Source organism: Calonectris borealis, chromosome 33, assembly GCF_964195595.1.
Source record: "Calonectris borealis chromosome 33, bCalBor7.hap1.2, whole genome shotgun sequence".
Lineage (NCBI taxonomy): Eukaryota > Metazoa > Chordata > Aves > Procellariiformes > Procellariidae > Calonectris > Calonectris borealis.
The window spans coordinates 57160-72446 of record NC_134344.1 but is presented as its reverse complement, the minus strand read 5'-3'; the positions used below and the strand labels follow the sequence as shown (position 1 = coordinate 72446).

General features: G+C 53.4%; 1 protein-coding gene across 1 annotated transcript in view; it reads left to right on the top strand.

Annotated features, from left to right (window-relative positions):
• Positions 1-15287, top strand: part of TNXB (tenascin XB) — a 67900-nt gene that overhangs the window by 25280 nt on the left and 27333 nt on the right. Inside the window, exons 19-26 of the mRNA XM_075134565.1 lie at positions 237-545; positions 2148-2456; positions 3161-3454; positions 4935-5228; positions 5883-6176; positions 7085-7387; positions 9011-9319; positions 10028-10321. Of these exons, the coding sequence (XP_074990666.1) occupies positions 237-545; positions 2148-2456; positions 3161-3454; positions 4935-5228; positions 5883-6176; positions 7085-7387; positions 9011-9319; positions 10028-10321 (2406 nt within the window). The remainder of the gene's footprint in view (positions 1-236; positions 546-2147; positions 2457-3160; positions 3455-4934; positions 5229-5882; positions 6177-7084; positions 7388-9010; positions 9320-10027; positions 10322-15287) is intronic.

Below are 15287 nucleotides of genomic sequence, written 5' to 3'. Positions count from 1 at the left end.
GTAAGTGGATTGCTGGTTGGATGGTTGAATTTGGGGCTGATGGATGGAAAATGGTTGGATGGTTGGCTGAGTTTATTGGGTGAGTGGATGGATGGATGGATGGATGGACTGATGGATGGATGGATGGACTGATGGATGGATGGACTGATGGATGGATGGATGGATGGACTGATGGATGGATGGACTGATGGATGGATGATCCTCTGTGTGCCCTACATTGGGCCTCTCTATTGTAGCTCAAGCCCCACCATCGGAGGAACTGCCATCAGAGGAACCACCATCCCAGCCAATCCTGGGCGAGCTCATGGCCTCCCACGTCACCCCCGGCTCTGTCCAGCTGGAGTGGAGCGTCCCCGAGGGCACCTTTGACTCCTTCACGGTGCAGTACAGGGATGCCCAAGGCCAGCCCCAGGTGCTGCCCGTGGACGGTGGTTCCCGCACGGTGACGGTGCCTGGGCTGTCACCGTCCCGCCGCTACAAGTTCAACCTGTACGGGGTGTGGGGTCGGAAACGTCTGGGCCCCGTCTCCACCGATGCCGTCACAGGTGAGAGCATCTGTGGGTCCTCTCCGTGTCCCCTTTGGACACTGGTTTTGGAGTGTGGCAGGAGCTGGGACAGGGCCCGTGCTGGTACCTTGGGCCTTTTGGGAAATGGGAACAGTTTTCTAGTGCTTCCTCGGGGATGTATGGATGGGAACATGCAACGTTGGAGGGGTGGAGGAATGGCGGGGCGGGGGGAAGGTTGGGTGGATGGATGGATGGATGGAAGATCAGACAGCAGGGTATTTAGAATCACAGAATCATTTGGGTTGGAAAAGACCTCTCAGATCATGGAGTCCAACATTTATGTGGTTGAATAGATGCAGGGCTGGTTAGGTGGCTGTGTGGTATGGAGCTGCATCCAGGGAAGTTCAGGTTGGGCATTAAGCAAACGTTCTTCACTGAGATGGTGGTCGGTCAGTGGAACAGGCTCCCCAGGGAAGCGCTCACGGCACCAAGCCTGTCCGAGTTCAAGGAGTGTCTGGACGATGCTCTTAGTCATGTGGTTTAGTGCTAGGTAGTCCTGTGAGGAGCAGGGTGTCGGACTCGATGATCCTTATGGGTCCCTTCCAACTCGAGCTCTTCTGTGATTTTATGATCATATGGAAGGTTTTTTGATGGATTAATGGATGCATGGATGACTTTTTGGGTGTATGGATGGATGGATGGTTGGATGGATGGATTGTTGGATGGTTGGATGGATGGATGGTTGGATGGATGGATGCCGTCACAGGTGAGGGCATCTATGGGCCCCATCTGTGTCCCTTGTGGGCCCTGGGTTTGCTGTGGGGCTGGAGCCCCTTGAGTGGGAACATCTCTTAGACGTTGACTTGGGGAGGGATGTAGGGAAGGGCAGGTGCACGGTCGGAGAGTGGAACGGATGGATGGAGAGTGGATTGGAGGAATGGAGGGATGGATGGATGGATGGATGGGTGAATAGATGGAATCAAGGACTGAGAGATGGGAAGAGGTGCACTGGGAAATGCATGATAGGACGGTCCGAACTATGAGTGGATGGATGGACCAATGGTTGTGTGTACATACCGGTAGGACGTTGCGTGGGTGATAGGACAGAAGCTGATGAAATGATGGGGTAGCTGAATGGATGTATGGATGGATGTATGGATGGTTAAGTAAATGGACCTGGAAATGGAAGGATAACTAGGTGGATGAAGGGAATTGTGGTCCAAAATCTGGTTTAATGGGAGGAGAGATGGATGGGTGGGTGGATGGATGGATCAGTGGAGGTTGGGTGGATGGGAGGGTAAGTGGATGGGAGGACATATGGGTGGATGGTGAAACCGATTGACGGATGGATGAATGATGTAATTGAGGAAGAAATTTGCCAACGGATGGCTGGCGAGGCTTCAGATGGCATTAGGAAAGGTGGGATGGGTGGCAGTGGGGAGGAATGGGTGTCGGGATGGGTAAGTGGATTGCTGGTTGGATGGTTGAATTTGTGGGCCGATGGATGGAAAATGGTTGGATGGTTGGCTGAGTTTATTGGGTGGGTGGGTGGATGGATGGATGGATGGACTGATGGATGGATGGATGGACTGATGGATGGATGTTCCTCTGTGTGCCCTACATTGTGCCTCTCTATTGCAGCTCCAGCCCCACCGTCGGAGGAACTGCCATCAGAGGAACCACCATCCCAGCCAATCCTGGGCGAGCTCACGGCCTCCCACGTCACCCTCGACTCCGTCCAGCTGGAGTGGAGCGTCCCCGAGGGCACCTTTGACTCCTTCACGGTGCAGTACAAGGATGCCCAAGGCCAGCCCCAGGTGCTGCCCGTGGACGGTGGTTCCCGCACGGTGACGGTGCCTGGGCTGTCACCGTCCCGCCGCTACAAGTTCAACCTGTACGGGGTGTGGGGTCGGAAACGTCTGGGCCCCGCCTCCACCGATGCTGTCACAGGTGAGGGTGTCTTCAGGCCTCACGTGTGCCCCCTTGGGACCCTGCGTATGCTGGAGGGCATGAGCTGGAGCTGGGTCTGTCCTGATCCCCTGGGGCCTTGTGGGAAGTGGGAACATCTCTTGGGTGCTGACTGGGTTGGAGGGATGTGAGCATGCAAGGTTGGAGGGGTGGAGGGGCAGATTGGTGGATGGAAGGATGGATGGAAGGATGGATGGATGGATGGATGGAGGGCAGGCTATTTCGTTGGTTGAATGGATGAATGGCTAGATAGATGGTTGTGTGGAAGGGTGTCTTGTGTCTTGATGGATGGATGATTTGGGTGATTGGATGGATGGATGGTTGCATCAGCGGATGAATTAGAGGAAGCATGGGTAGATGGTGGTATTACTGAATGGATCCAGTATGGATGGGTTTGTGGCAGTTTCAGAGGTGGGCTGGTGGTTTGGATGGTTGGATGGAAGCACTATTGGGCAGATGGAGGGATGTTTGAATGGATGGATCGGTGGGTTGGTTGGATGGTTGGGTTGGTTGTATGTCTGGAGGCTTAAATGAACACTTAAGCGATTGGTTGGTTGATGGGTGGAATGGATTGGAGGACTGACTGAAGGAAAAAATTGTGTATTGTTGGATGGCTGGCTGGTTGGTGGGATGGATGGATGGGCTGGTGGATGTTTATGACCTGCATTGTGTCCTCTCTATTGCAGCTGCAGCTGAGCCTGAGGAGGAACCACCATCCCAGCCAATCCTGGGCGAGCTCACGGCCTCCCAGGTCACCCCCGACTCCGTCCAGCTGGAGTGGAGCGTCCCCGAGGGCACCTTTGACTCCTTCACGGTGCAGTACAAGGATGCCCAAGGCCAGCCCCAGGTGCTGCCCGTGGACGGTGGTTCCCGCACGGTGACGGTGCCTGGGCTGTCACCGTCCCGCCGCTACAAGTTCAACCTGTACGGGGTGTGGGGTCGGAAACGTCTGGGCCCCGTCTCCACCGACGCTGTCACAGGTGAGTGGGTCTGTGGGACCCTCCGTGTCCTTGCTGCCCTGGGTTTGGAGTGTGGCAGGAGCTGGGGCAGGGCCCGCTCAAGGTCTTTGGCCCATCTGGGAAATGGGAACTTCTCTTGGGTGTTGATTGGGGGCTGGATGGAGGGACGGGTGCAGGCAGGGTTTTAGGCAGTAAGGGAGGGGGAGAGCGAGGGAAGCCTGGAGGGAGGGAGTGATGGGGGTACGGGTGGTGGGATGGGTGTGCGGCTCGTTGGGTGAGGAGATGGATGGATGGGTGGGTGGGTGGGTGGATGGATGGATGGATGCTGGTGGGTGGTTAGTTAATAGGTTGATTGGATGGACGGGTGATTGAACGGATGGTTGCCTGGATCGATGGGTGTTTTGATGGAAGAGGGGTGATAGGATGGCTGGGTAGAGGAAGGAATTCAAGGATCGATGGATGGAATAGTGCACGGAAGAATGGTTGATTGGGTGGATGGAAGCATGGATGGTTGGATGGAGAAATGGAGGGAGAGAAGGTTGCATGGACAGACAAAGGGATCGGTGGTTGGATGAAAGGAATGACGAAGACATGGATGAATGAATGGATGTCGACCTGGGTGACCAAAAACCTGCCTTAAGGAGCAGAGAGGTGGCTGGTAAGGTGTTTGTTTGGGTGACTTGGCTGCTAGTTGGATGATTAGGTGGATGAATGGACAGGCAGATGGTGAGTGGAAGGATGCCTGTGTGGATGGATGGAAGGCTGAAGGGTGGAACGGTGTTAAGGATGGATGGAAGGAGAGGTGGGTGGATGCTTGGGTGAGCTGATACCTGGTGGGATGATCGGTTGAATTTATGCGTGGGATTGATAGAGGGATGGTGTCGTGGTTTAATCTGGCAGGCAGCCAAATACCACGCAGCCGCTCACTCACTCCCCCCGCCCCCGCAGTGGGACAGGGAGAGAATCGGAAGGGTAAGAGTGAGAAAAACTCGTGGGTTGAGATAAAGACAGTTTAATAGAACAGAAAAGGGAGAATAATGATAATAAATAATGATAGAATATACAAAATGAGTGATGCACAATGCAATTGCTCACCACCCGCGCTGACCGATAACCAAGTAGCGATCGGCCCTTCCTGGATCACGCCTACCCTTCATATACTGAGCATGACGTCACATGGTATGGAATACCCCATTGGCCAGCTGGGCTGGCTGTCCTGATTATGTTCCCTCCCACCTTGTGTACCTAGCTCAGTCAGTAGGCACGGGAGCTGTCCTTGGACTAGGAGGGCACTTAGCAACAACTGAAAACATCAGTGTGTTATCAACATTCTCCTCATACTAAATCCAAAACACAGCACTAGGAAGAAATTTAACCCTATCCCAGCCGAAACTAGGACAGATGGTTGGGTAGAAAAATGGATGGATGGATGCATGGATGGATGAATGTTTCAAGAGACGTATGGATGTTTATCCCCTGCATTGTGTCCTCTCTGTTGCAGCTGCAGCCGAGCCGGAGGAGGAACCACCATCCCAGCCAATCCTGGGCGAGCTCACGGCCTCCCAGGTCACCCCCGACTCCGTCCAGCTGGAGTGGAGCGTCCCCGAGGGCACCTTTGACTCCTTCACGGTGCAGTACAAGGATGCCCAAGGCCAGCCCCAGGTGCTGCCCGTGGACGGTGGTTCCCGCACGGTGACGGTGCCTGGGCTGTCACCGTCCCGCCGCTACAAGTTCAACCTGTACGGGGTGTGGGGTCGGAAACGTCTGGGCCCTGTCTCCACCGATGCCGTCACAGGTGAGGGGGCATTGGGGACCCTGTGGACCATGGGTTTGCATTGGGCAGAACCTTGGACAGTGCCCATGGTCAGTTGCTTGGGCCTCTTGGGAAATAGGAATAGCTTTTGGGTGCCGATTTGGGGCTGGATGTATGGATGGGTGCATGGAAGTTGGAAGGATGAAGGGATAGGTCGATGGACAGAAAGATGGGTACTTGGATGAGTTTGTGGCTCTTTGGGTGAGTACCTGGTTGGATGCATGTCTGTCTGTACCGCTGGACTAATGTAAGGATGGTTGGATGAATGAAGAATGGCTCCATGATCGATAGGTTGAGTGGGTAGATACATGGATGGATGGATGAAAGTTGGGATAATTGTGTGTCTGGCTCGTGGACTGGGTGAGTGATTGGATGATTGTGTGGACACGTGGCTGAGTGGATGGATGGTGGGGTGGTTGGTTGGATGTCTTGTTGCTTGGAGGAATAAAGGAGAGTCTGGTTGGATGGTTAAAAGGAGGAGTGAATTCAAAGACTGATGGATAGAAGAAGGTGCATGGAGAGACGGGTGATTTGAGGAATGGAAGGATAGACAGATGGAGGGTGAACGGATGTACGGATGGATGGATGGATGTACTGGTGGAGGGTTGTATGGGATGTTTATGCCCTGTGTTGCAGCTACAGGCGAGCCGGAGGAGGAACCACCATCTCAGCCAATCCTGGGCGAGCTCACGGCCTCCCAAGTCACCCCCGACTCCGTCCAGCTGGAGTGGAGCGTCCCCGAGGGCACCTTTGACTCCTTCACGGTGCAGTACAGGGATGCCCAAGGCCAGCCCCAGGTGCTGCCCGTGGACGGTGGTTCCCGCACGGTGACGGTGCCTGGGCTGTCACCGTCCCGCCGCTACAAGTTCAACCTGTACGGGGCGTGGGGTCGGAAACGTCTGGGCCCCATCTCCACCGATGCCGTCACAGGTGAGGGCATCTATGGGCCCCATCTGTGTCCCTTGTAGGCCCTGGGTTTGTTGTGGGGCTGGAGCCCCTTGAGTGGGAACATCTCTTAGACGTTGACTTGGGGAGGGATGTAGGGAAGGGCAGGTGCACGGTCGGAGAGTGGAACGGATGGATGGAGAGTGGATTGGAGGAATGGAGGGATGGATGGATGGGTGAATAGGTGAAATCAAGGACTGAGAGATGGGAAGAGGTGCACTGGGAAAAGGATGATGGGATGGTCGGAACTGTAAATGGATGGATGGACCAACGGTTGTGTGTACCTAATGATAGGACAGAAGCTGATGAAATGATTGGGTAGCTGAATGGATGTATGGATGGATGTATGGATGGTTAAGTAAATGGACCTGGAAATGGAAGGATAACTAGATGGATGAAGGGAATTGTGGTCCAAAATCTGGTTTAATGGGAGGAGAGCGGATGGGTGGGTGGATGGATGGATCAGTGGAGGTTGGGTGGATGGGAGGGTAAGTGGATGGGAGGACATATGGGTGGATGGTGAAACCGATTGACGGATGGATGAATGATGTAATTGAGGAAGAAATTTGCCAACGGATGGTTGGCGAGGCTTCAGATGGCATTAGGAAAGGTGGGATGGGTGGCAGTGGGGAGGAATGGGTGTCGGGATGGGTAAGTGGATTGCTGGTTGGATGGTTGAATTTGGGGCTGATGGATGGAAAATGGTTGGATGGTTGGCTGGGTTTATTGGGTGAGTGGATGGATGGATGGATGGATGGACTGATGGATGGATGGATGGACTGATGGATGGATGGACTGATGGATGGATGGATGGATGGACTGATGGATGGATGGACTGATGGATGGATGATCCTCTGTGTGCCCTACATTGGGCCTCTCTATTGTAGCTCAAGCCCCACCATTGGAGGAACTGCCATCAGAGGAACCACCATCCCAGCCAATCCTGGGCGAGCTCATGGCCTCCCACGTCACCCCCGGCTCTGTCCAGCTGGAGTGGAGCGTCCCCGAGGGCACCTTTGACTCCTTCACGGTGCAGTACAGGGATGCCCAAGGCCAGCCCCAGGTGCTGCCCGTGGACGGTGGTTCCCGCACGGTGACGGTGCCTGGGCTGTCACCGTCCCGCCGCTACAAGTTCAACCTGTACGGGGTGTGGGGTCGGAAACGTCTGGGCCCCGTCTCCACCGATGCCGTCACAGGTGAGAGCATCTATGGGTCCTCTCGGTGTCCCCTTTGGACACTGGTTTTGGAGTGTGGCAGGAGCTGGGACAGGGCCCGTGCTGGTACCTTGGGCCTTTTGGGAAATGGGAACAGTTTTCTAGTGCTTCCTCGGGGATGTATGGATGGGAACATGCAACGTTGGAGGGGTGGAGGAATGGCGGGGCGGGGGGAAGGTTGGGTGGATGGATGGATGGATGGAAGATCAGACAGCAGGGTATTTAGAATCACAGAATCATTTGGGTTGGAAAAGACTTCAGGTCATGGAGTCCAACATTTATGTGGTTGAACAGATGCAGGGCTGGTTAGGTGGCTGTGTGGTATGGAGCTGCATCCAGGGAAGTTCAGGTTGGACATTAAGCAAACGTTCTTCACTGAGATGGTGGTCGGTCAGTGGAACAGGCTCCCCAAGGAAGCGCTCACGGCACCAAGCCTCTCAGAGTTCAAGGAGTGTCTGGACGATGCTCTTAGTCATGTGGTTTAGTGCTAGGTAGTCCTGTGAGGAGCAGGGGGTCGGACTCGATGATCCTTATGGATTCCTTCCAACTCGAGCTCTTCTGTGATTTTATGATCATATGGAAGGTTTTTTGATGGATTAATGGATGCATGGATGGCTTTTTGGGTGTATGGATGGTTGGATGGATGGATGGTTGGATGGATGGATGGTTGGATGGATGGATTGTTGGATGGTTGGATGGATGGATGGTTGGATGGATGGATGCCGTCACAGGTGAGGGCATCTATGGGCCCCATCTGTGTCCCTTGTGGGCCCTGGGTTTGCTGTGGGGCTGGAGCCCCTTGAGTGGGAACATCTCTTAGACGTTGACTTGGGGAGGGATGTAGGGAAGGGCAGGTGCACGGTCGGAGAGTGGAACGGATGGATGGAGAGTGGATTGGAGGAATGGAGGGATGGATGGATGGATGGATGGGTGAATAGATGGAATCAAGGACTGAGAGATGGGAAGAGGTGCACTGGGAAATGCATGATAGGACGGTCCGAACTATGAGTGGATGGATGGACCAATGGTTGTGTGTACATACCGGTAGGACGTTGCGTGGGTGATAGGACAGAAGCTGATGAAATGATGGGGTAGCTGAATGGATGTATGGATGGATGTATGGATGGTTAAGTAAATGGACCTGGAAATGGAAGGATAACTAGATGGATGAAGGGAATTGTGGTCCAAAATCTGGTTTAATGGGAGGAGAGCGGATGGGTGGGTGGATGGATGGATCAGTGGAGGTTGGGTGGATGGGAGGGTAAGTGGATGGGAGGACATATGGGTGGATGGTGAAACCGATTGACGGATGGATGAATGATGTAATTGAGGAAGAAATTTGCCAACGGATGGCTGGCGAGGCTTCAGATGGCATTAGGAAAGGTGGGATGGGTGGCAGTGGGGAGGAATGGGTGTCGGGATGGGTAAGTGGATTGCTGGTTGGATGGTTGAATTTGTGGGCCGATGGATGGAAAATGGTTGGATGGTTGGCTGAGTTTATTGGGTGGGTGGGTGGGTGGAGGGATGGATGGACTGATGGATGGATGGATGGACTGATGGATGGTTGTTCCTCTGTGTGCCCTACATTGTGCCTCTCTATTGCAGCTCCAGCCCCACCGTCGGAGGAACTGCCATCAGAGGAACCACCATCCCAGCCAATCCTGGGCGAGCTCACGGCCTCCCACGTCACTCCCAATTCCATCCAGCTGGAGTGGAGCGTCCCCGAGGGCACCTTTGACTCCTTCACGGTGCAGTACAAGGATGCCCAAGGCCAGCCCCAGGTGCTGCCCGTGGACGGTGGTTCCCGCACGGTGACGGTGCCTGGGCTGTCACCGTCCCGCCGCTACAAGTTCAACCTGTACGGGGTGTGGGGTCGGAAACGTCTGGGCCCCGCCTCCACCGATGCTGTCACAGGTGAGGGTGTCTTCAGGCCTCACGTGTGCCCCCTTGGGACCCTGCGTATGGTGGAGGGCATGAGCTGGGGCGGGGTCTGTCCTGATCCCCTGGGGCCTTGTGGGAAGTGGGAACATCTCTTGGGTGCTGACTGGGTTGGAGGGATGTGAGCATGCAAGGTTGGAGGGGTGGAGGGGCAGATTGGTGGATGGAAGGATGGATGGATGGAAGGATGGATGGATGGATGGATGGAGGGCAGGCTATTTCGTTGGTTGAATGGATGAATGGCTAGATAGATGGTTGTGTGGAAGGGTGTCTTGTGTCTTGATGGATGGATGATTTGGGTGATTGGATGGATGGATGGTTGCATCAGCGGATGAATTAGAGGAAGCATGGGTAGATGGTGGTATTACTGAATGGATCCAGTATGGATGGGTTTGTGGCAGTTTCAGAGGTGGGCTGGTGGTTTGGATGGTTGGATGGAAGCACGATTGGGCGGATGGAGGGATGTTTGAATGGATGGATCGGTGGGTTGGTTGGATGGTTGGGTTGGTTGTATGTCTGGAGGCTTAAATGAACACTTAGGCGGTTGGTTGGTTGATGGGTGGAATGGATTGGAGGACTGACTGAAGGAAAAAATTGTGTATTGTTGGATGGCTGGCTGGTTGGTGGGATGGATGGATGGGCTGGTGGATGTTTATGACCTGCATTGTGTCCTCTCTGTTGCAGCTGCAGCTGAGCCTGAGGAGGAACCACCATCTCAGCCAATCCTGGGCGAGCTCACGGCCTCCCAGGTCACCCCCGACTCCGTCCAGCTGGAGTGGAGCGTCCCCGAGGGCACCTTTGACTCCTTCACGGTGCAGTACAAGGATGCCCAAGGCCAGCCCCAGGTGCTGCCCGTGGACGGTGGTTCCCGCACGGTGACGGTGCCTGGGCTGTCACCGTCCCGCCGCTACAAGTTCAACCTGTACGGGGTGTGGGGTCGGAAACGTCTGGGCCCCGCCTCCACCGACGCTGTCACAGGTGAGTGGGTCTGTGGGACCCTCCGTGTCCTTGCTGCCCTGGGTTTGGAGTGTGGCAGGAGCTTGGGCAGGGCCCGTTCAAGGTCTTTGGCCCATCTGGGAAATGGGAACTTCTCTTGGGTGTTGATTGGGGGCTGGATGGAGGGACGGGTGCAGGCAGGGTTTTAGGCAGTAAGGGAGGGGGAGAGCGAGGGAAGCCTGGAGGGAGGGAGTGATGGGGGTACGGGTGGTGGGATGGGTGTGCGGCTTGTTGGGTGAGGAGATGGATGGATGGATGGATGGATGGGTGGGTGGGTGGGTGGATGGATGGATGGGTGATGGTGGGTGGTTAGTTAATAGGTTGATTGGATGGACGGGTGATTGAATGGATGGTTGCCTGGATCGATGGGTGTTTTGATGGAAGAGGGGTGATAGGATGGCTGGGTAGAGGAAGGAATTCAAGGATCGATGGATGGAATAGTGCACGGAAGAATGGTTGATTGGGTGGATGGAAGCATGGATGGTTGGATGGAGAAATGGAGGGAGAGAAGGTTGCATGGACAGACAAAGGGATCGGTGGTTGGATGAAAGGAATGACGAAGACATGGATGAATGAATGGATGACGACCTGGGTGACCAAAAACCTGCCTTAAGGAGCAGAGAGGTGGCTGGTAAGGTGTTTGTTTGGGTGACTTGGCTGCTGGTTGGATGATTAGGTGGATGAATGGACAGGCAGATGGTGAGTGGAAGGATGCCTGTGTGGATGGATGGAAGGCTGAAGGGTGGAACGGTGTTAAGGATGGATGGAAGGAGAGGTGGGTGGATGCTTGGGTGAGCTGATACCTGGTGGGATGATCGGTTGAATTTATGCGTGGGATTGATAGAGGGATGGTGTCGTGGTTTAATCTGGCAGGCAGCCAAATACCACGCAGCCGCTCACTCACTCCCCCCGCCCCCGCAGTGGGACAGGTAGAGAATCGGAAGGGTAAGAGTGAGAAAAACTCGTGGGTTGAGATAAAGACAGTTTAATGGAACAGAAAAGGGAGAATAATGATAATAAATAATGATAGAATATACAAAATGAGTGATGCACAATGCAATTGCTCACCACCCGCGCTGACCGATAACCAAGTAGCGATCGGCCCTTCCTGGATCACGCCTACCCTTCATATACTGAGCATGACGTCACATGGTATGGAATACCCCGTTGGCCAGCTGGGCTGGCTGTCCTGATTATGTTCCCTCCCACCTTGTGTACCTAGCTCAGTCAGTAGGCACGGGAGCTGTCCTTGGACTAGGAGGGCACTTAGCAACAACTGAAAACATCAGTGTGTTATCAACATTCTCCTCATACTAAATCCAAAACACAGCACTAGGAAGAAATTTAACCCTATCCCAGCCGAAACCAGGACAGTATCCACCCCTTACTCCATACCATTTACGTTATGCTTAGGTCTCACATTTTTCGATACCTTTCAATTAATCACCACTATCTTTTTTATATATATACATATATAATACATATACATACATATATACATATAATACATATACATATATATATATACATAAATATATATAAATGTCCATTGAGTTCTTTTAGTCCACAACTTTGGGCTCCATCTGTCATAACAGTCTTTCAGGGCCAGAAGGATGGTGTGTGGTGTTGGGCTGTTGCATCCTGAAGCCAGTTCTCATTTCGGTACTGCTGCACTCGTTCAGTTCTATCATCGTTGCACTTTGCTCGGTTTCATCGGAGTTAGTTCATTCTTCATTAATCTGGGTGATTTTCACTGCTATACCATTGATAGCAACCATAGAAATAATGATATACAATATCATATAACAATTGACATCATAAAATTCAGTTCATTGGCTATTTTCACCCAAAATCAAATCCCCTTGAGGTACACACCGGACTTGCCCATCCTTTCGCATCACCCACCAAGTGCACCCGGGTCCTTGAGCAAAAGCAATCCCATGGATGGGTTTTCCCTTGCCAGAGGCAGGAGTAACCCAGACTGTCTTCCCCAGCATATTTCTTATGTGCACGACAGGGACTTTATCTGCATCTACAGCACGTAAGGGTTTGGATTGGGCAGGGCCAGCTCGATTAACAGACCCCCTAGTGTTGACTAACCAGGTGGCTTTTGCTAAATGTGTATCCCAATGCTTGAATGTCCCACCACCCATTGCCCTCAGTGTTGTCTTTAGCAGCCCGTTGTATCGTTCGATTTTCCCGGAGGCTGGTGCATGGTAGGGGATGTGATAGACCCACTCAATGCCATGCTCTTTGGCCCAGGTGTCTATGAGGGCGTTTCGGAAGTGAGTCCCATTGTCTGACTCAATTCTTTCTGGGGTGCCATGTCGCCACAGGACTTGCTTTTCAAGGCCCAGGATGGTGTTCCGGGCAGTGGCATGGGGCACAGGGTATGTTTCTAGCCAGCCGGTGGTTGCTTCCACCATGGTGAGCACATAGCGCTTGCCGTGGCGGGTTTGTGGGAGTGTGATATAATCAATCTGCCAGGCCTCCCCATATTTGTATTTCAACCATCGTCCTCCATACCAAAGAGGCCTTACTCTCTTGGCTTGTTTGATTGCAGCGCATGTTTCACATTCATGGATAACCTGTGCAATAGCGTCCGTGGTTAAGTCCACCCCTCGATCACGAGCCCATCTATATGTTGCATCTCTCCCTTGACGGCCTGAGGCATCATGGGCCCACCGAGCTATAAATAATTCACCCTTATGTTGCCAGTCCAGATCCACCTGAGCCACTTCAATCTTAGCAGCCTGGTCCACCTGCTGGTTGTTTTGTTGTTCTTCACTGGCCCGACTCTTGGGTACGTGAGCATCTACGTGACGTACTTTTACAACCAGGTTCTCTACTCGGGCAGCAATATCTTGCCACAACGCGGCAGCCCAGATGGGTTTACCTCTGCGCTGCCAGTTGTTCTGCTTCCACTGCTGCAACCAACTCCACAGGGCATTTGCCACCATCCATGAGTCAGTATAGAGAGAAAGTACTGGCCATTTTTCTCGTTCAGCAATGTCCAAGGCCAGCTGGATGGCTTTCACCTCTGCAAACTGGCTCGATTCACCTTCTCCTTCAGCAGTTTCTGCAACTTGGCGTATAGGACTCCATACAGCAGCTTTCCACCTCCGATGCTTTCCCACAAGGCGACAGGACCCATCAGTGAACAGGGCATATTGCTTCTCGTTTTCTGGTAGTTTATTATACAGTGGGGCTTCTTCAGCACGTGTCACCTCTTCCTCTGGGGATATTCCGAAATCTTTGCCTTCTGGCCAGTTCGTGATCACCTCCAAGATTCCTGGGCGACTGGGGTTTCCTATTCGGGCCCGTTGTGTGATCAGCGCGACCCACTTACTCCACGTAGCATCAGTTGCATGATGTGTAGAGGGGACGCTCCCTTTGAACATCCAGCCCAGCACCGGCAGTCGGGGTGCCAGGAGGAGCTGTGCTTCAGTGCCAACCACTTCCGAAGCAGCTCGAACCCCTTCATATGCTGCCAATATCTCCTTCTCAGTTGGAGTGTAGCGGGCCTCGGATCCTCTGTATCCCCGACTCCAGAACCCTAAGGGTCGACCTCGAGTCTCCCCTGGTGCTTTCTGCCAGAGGCTCCAAGTAGGACCATTCTCCCCGGCTGCGGTGTAGAGCACATTCTTCACATCTTGTCCTGCCCGGACTGGCCCAAGGGCTACTGCATGAACTATCTCCTGTTTAATTTGTTCAAAGGCTTGTTGTTGCTCAGCCCCATCTGAAGTTGCTTCAGCCCCATCTGAAGTCGTTCTTCTTCCTGGTCACGTGATAGAGAGGGCTTACGATCTGACTGTAATTTGGAATATGCATTCTCCAAAAGCCCACCACGCCTAAGAAAGCTTGTGTTTCCTTTTTGCTAGTTGGTGGGGACATGGCTGTTATTTTGTTGATCACATCCATTGGGATCTGACGACGTCCGTCTTGCCATTTTATTCCTAAAAACTGGATCTCCTGTGCAGGTCCCTTGACCTTACTTTGTTTTATGGCAAAACCGGCTTTCAGAAGGATTTGAATTATTCTCTCCCCTTTCTCAAAAACTTCCTCTGCTGTGTTGCCCCACACGATGATGTCATCAATGTATTGCAGGTGTTCTGGAGCCTCACCCTGTTCCAGTGCGGTGTGGATCAGTCCATGGCAAATGGTAGGGCTGTGTTTCCACCCCTGGGGCAGTCGGTTCCAGGTGTACTGGACACCCCTCCAAGTGAAAGCAAACTGTGGCCTGCACTCTGCTGCCAAAGGGATGGAGAAGAAGGCATTAGCGATGTCAGTTGTGGCGTACCACTTGGCTGCCTTCGACTCCAGTTCGTATTGAAGTTCTAGCATGTCCGGCACGGCAGCACTCAGTGGCGGCGTGACTTCGTTCAGGCCACGGTAGTCTACTGTTAGTCTCCACTCTCCATTAGACTTTGGCACTGGCCATATGGGACTGTTGAAGGGTGAGCGAGTCTTGCTGATCACTCCTTGGCTCTCCAGTCAACGAATCAGCTCATGGATAGGGATCAGGGAATCTCGGTTGGTGCGATATTGTCGCCGGTGCACTGTTGTGGTAGCGATTGGTACCTGTTGTTCTTCAACCCTCAACAACCCCACAACAGAAGAGTCCTCCGAGAGACCAGGCAAGGTGGACAGCTGTTTGATTTCCTCTGTCTCCAAGGCAGCTATACCAAAAGCCCACCGGTACCCTTTTGGGTCCTTGAAATGCCCTCTCCTGAGGTAGTCTATGCCAAGGATGCACGGAGCCTCTGGGCCAGTCACAATGGGGTGCTTCTGCCACTCGTTCCCAGTCAGGCTCACTTCGGCCTCCAACACAGTTAACTCTTGGGATCCCCCTGTCACTCCAGAAATACAAATGGGTTCTGCCCCTTTATAGCTTGATGGCATCAGGGTGCACTGTGCACCGGTGTCTGCTAGAGCCTTATACTCCTGT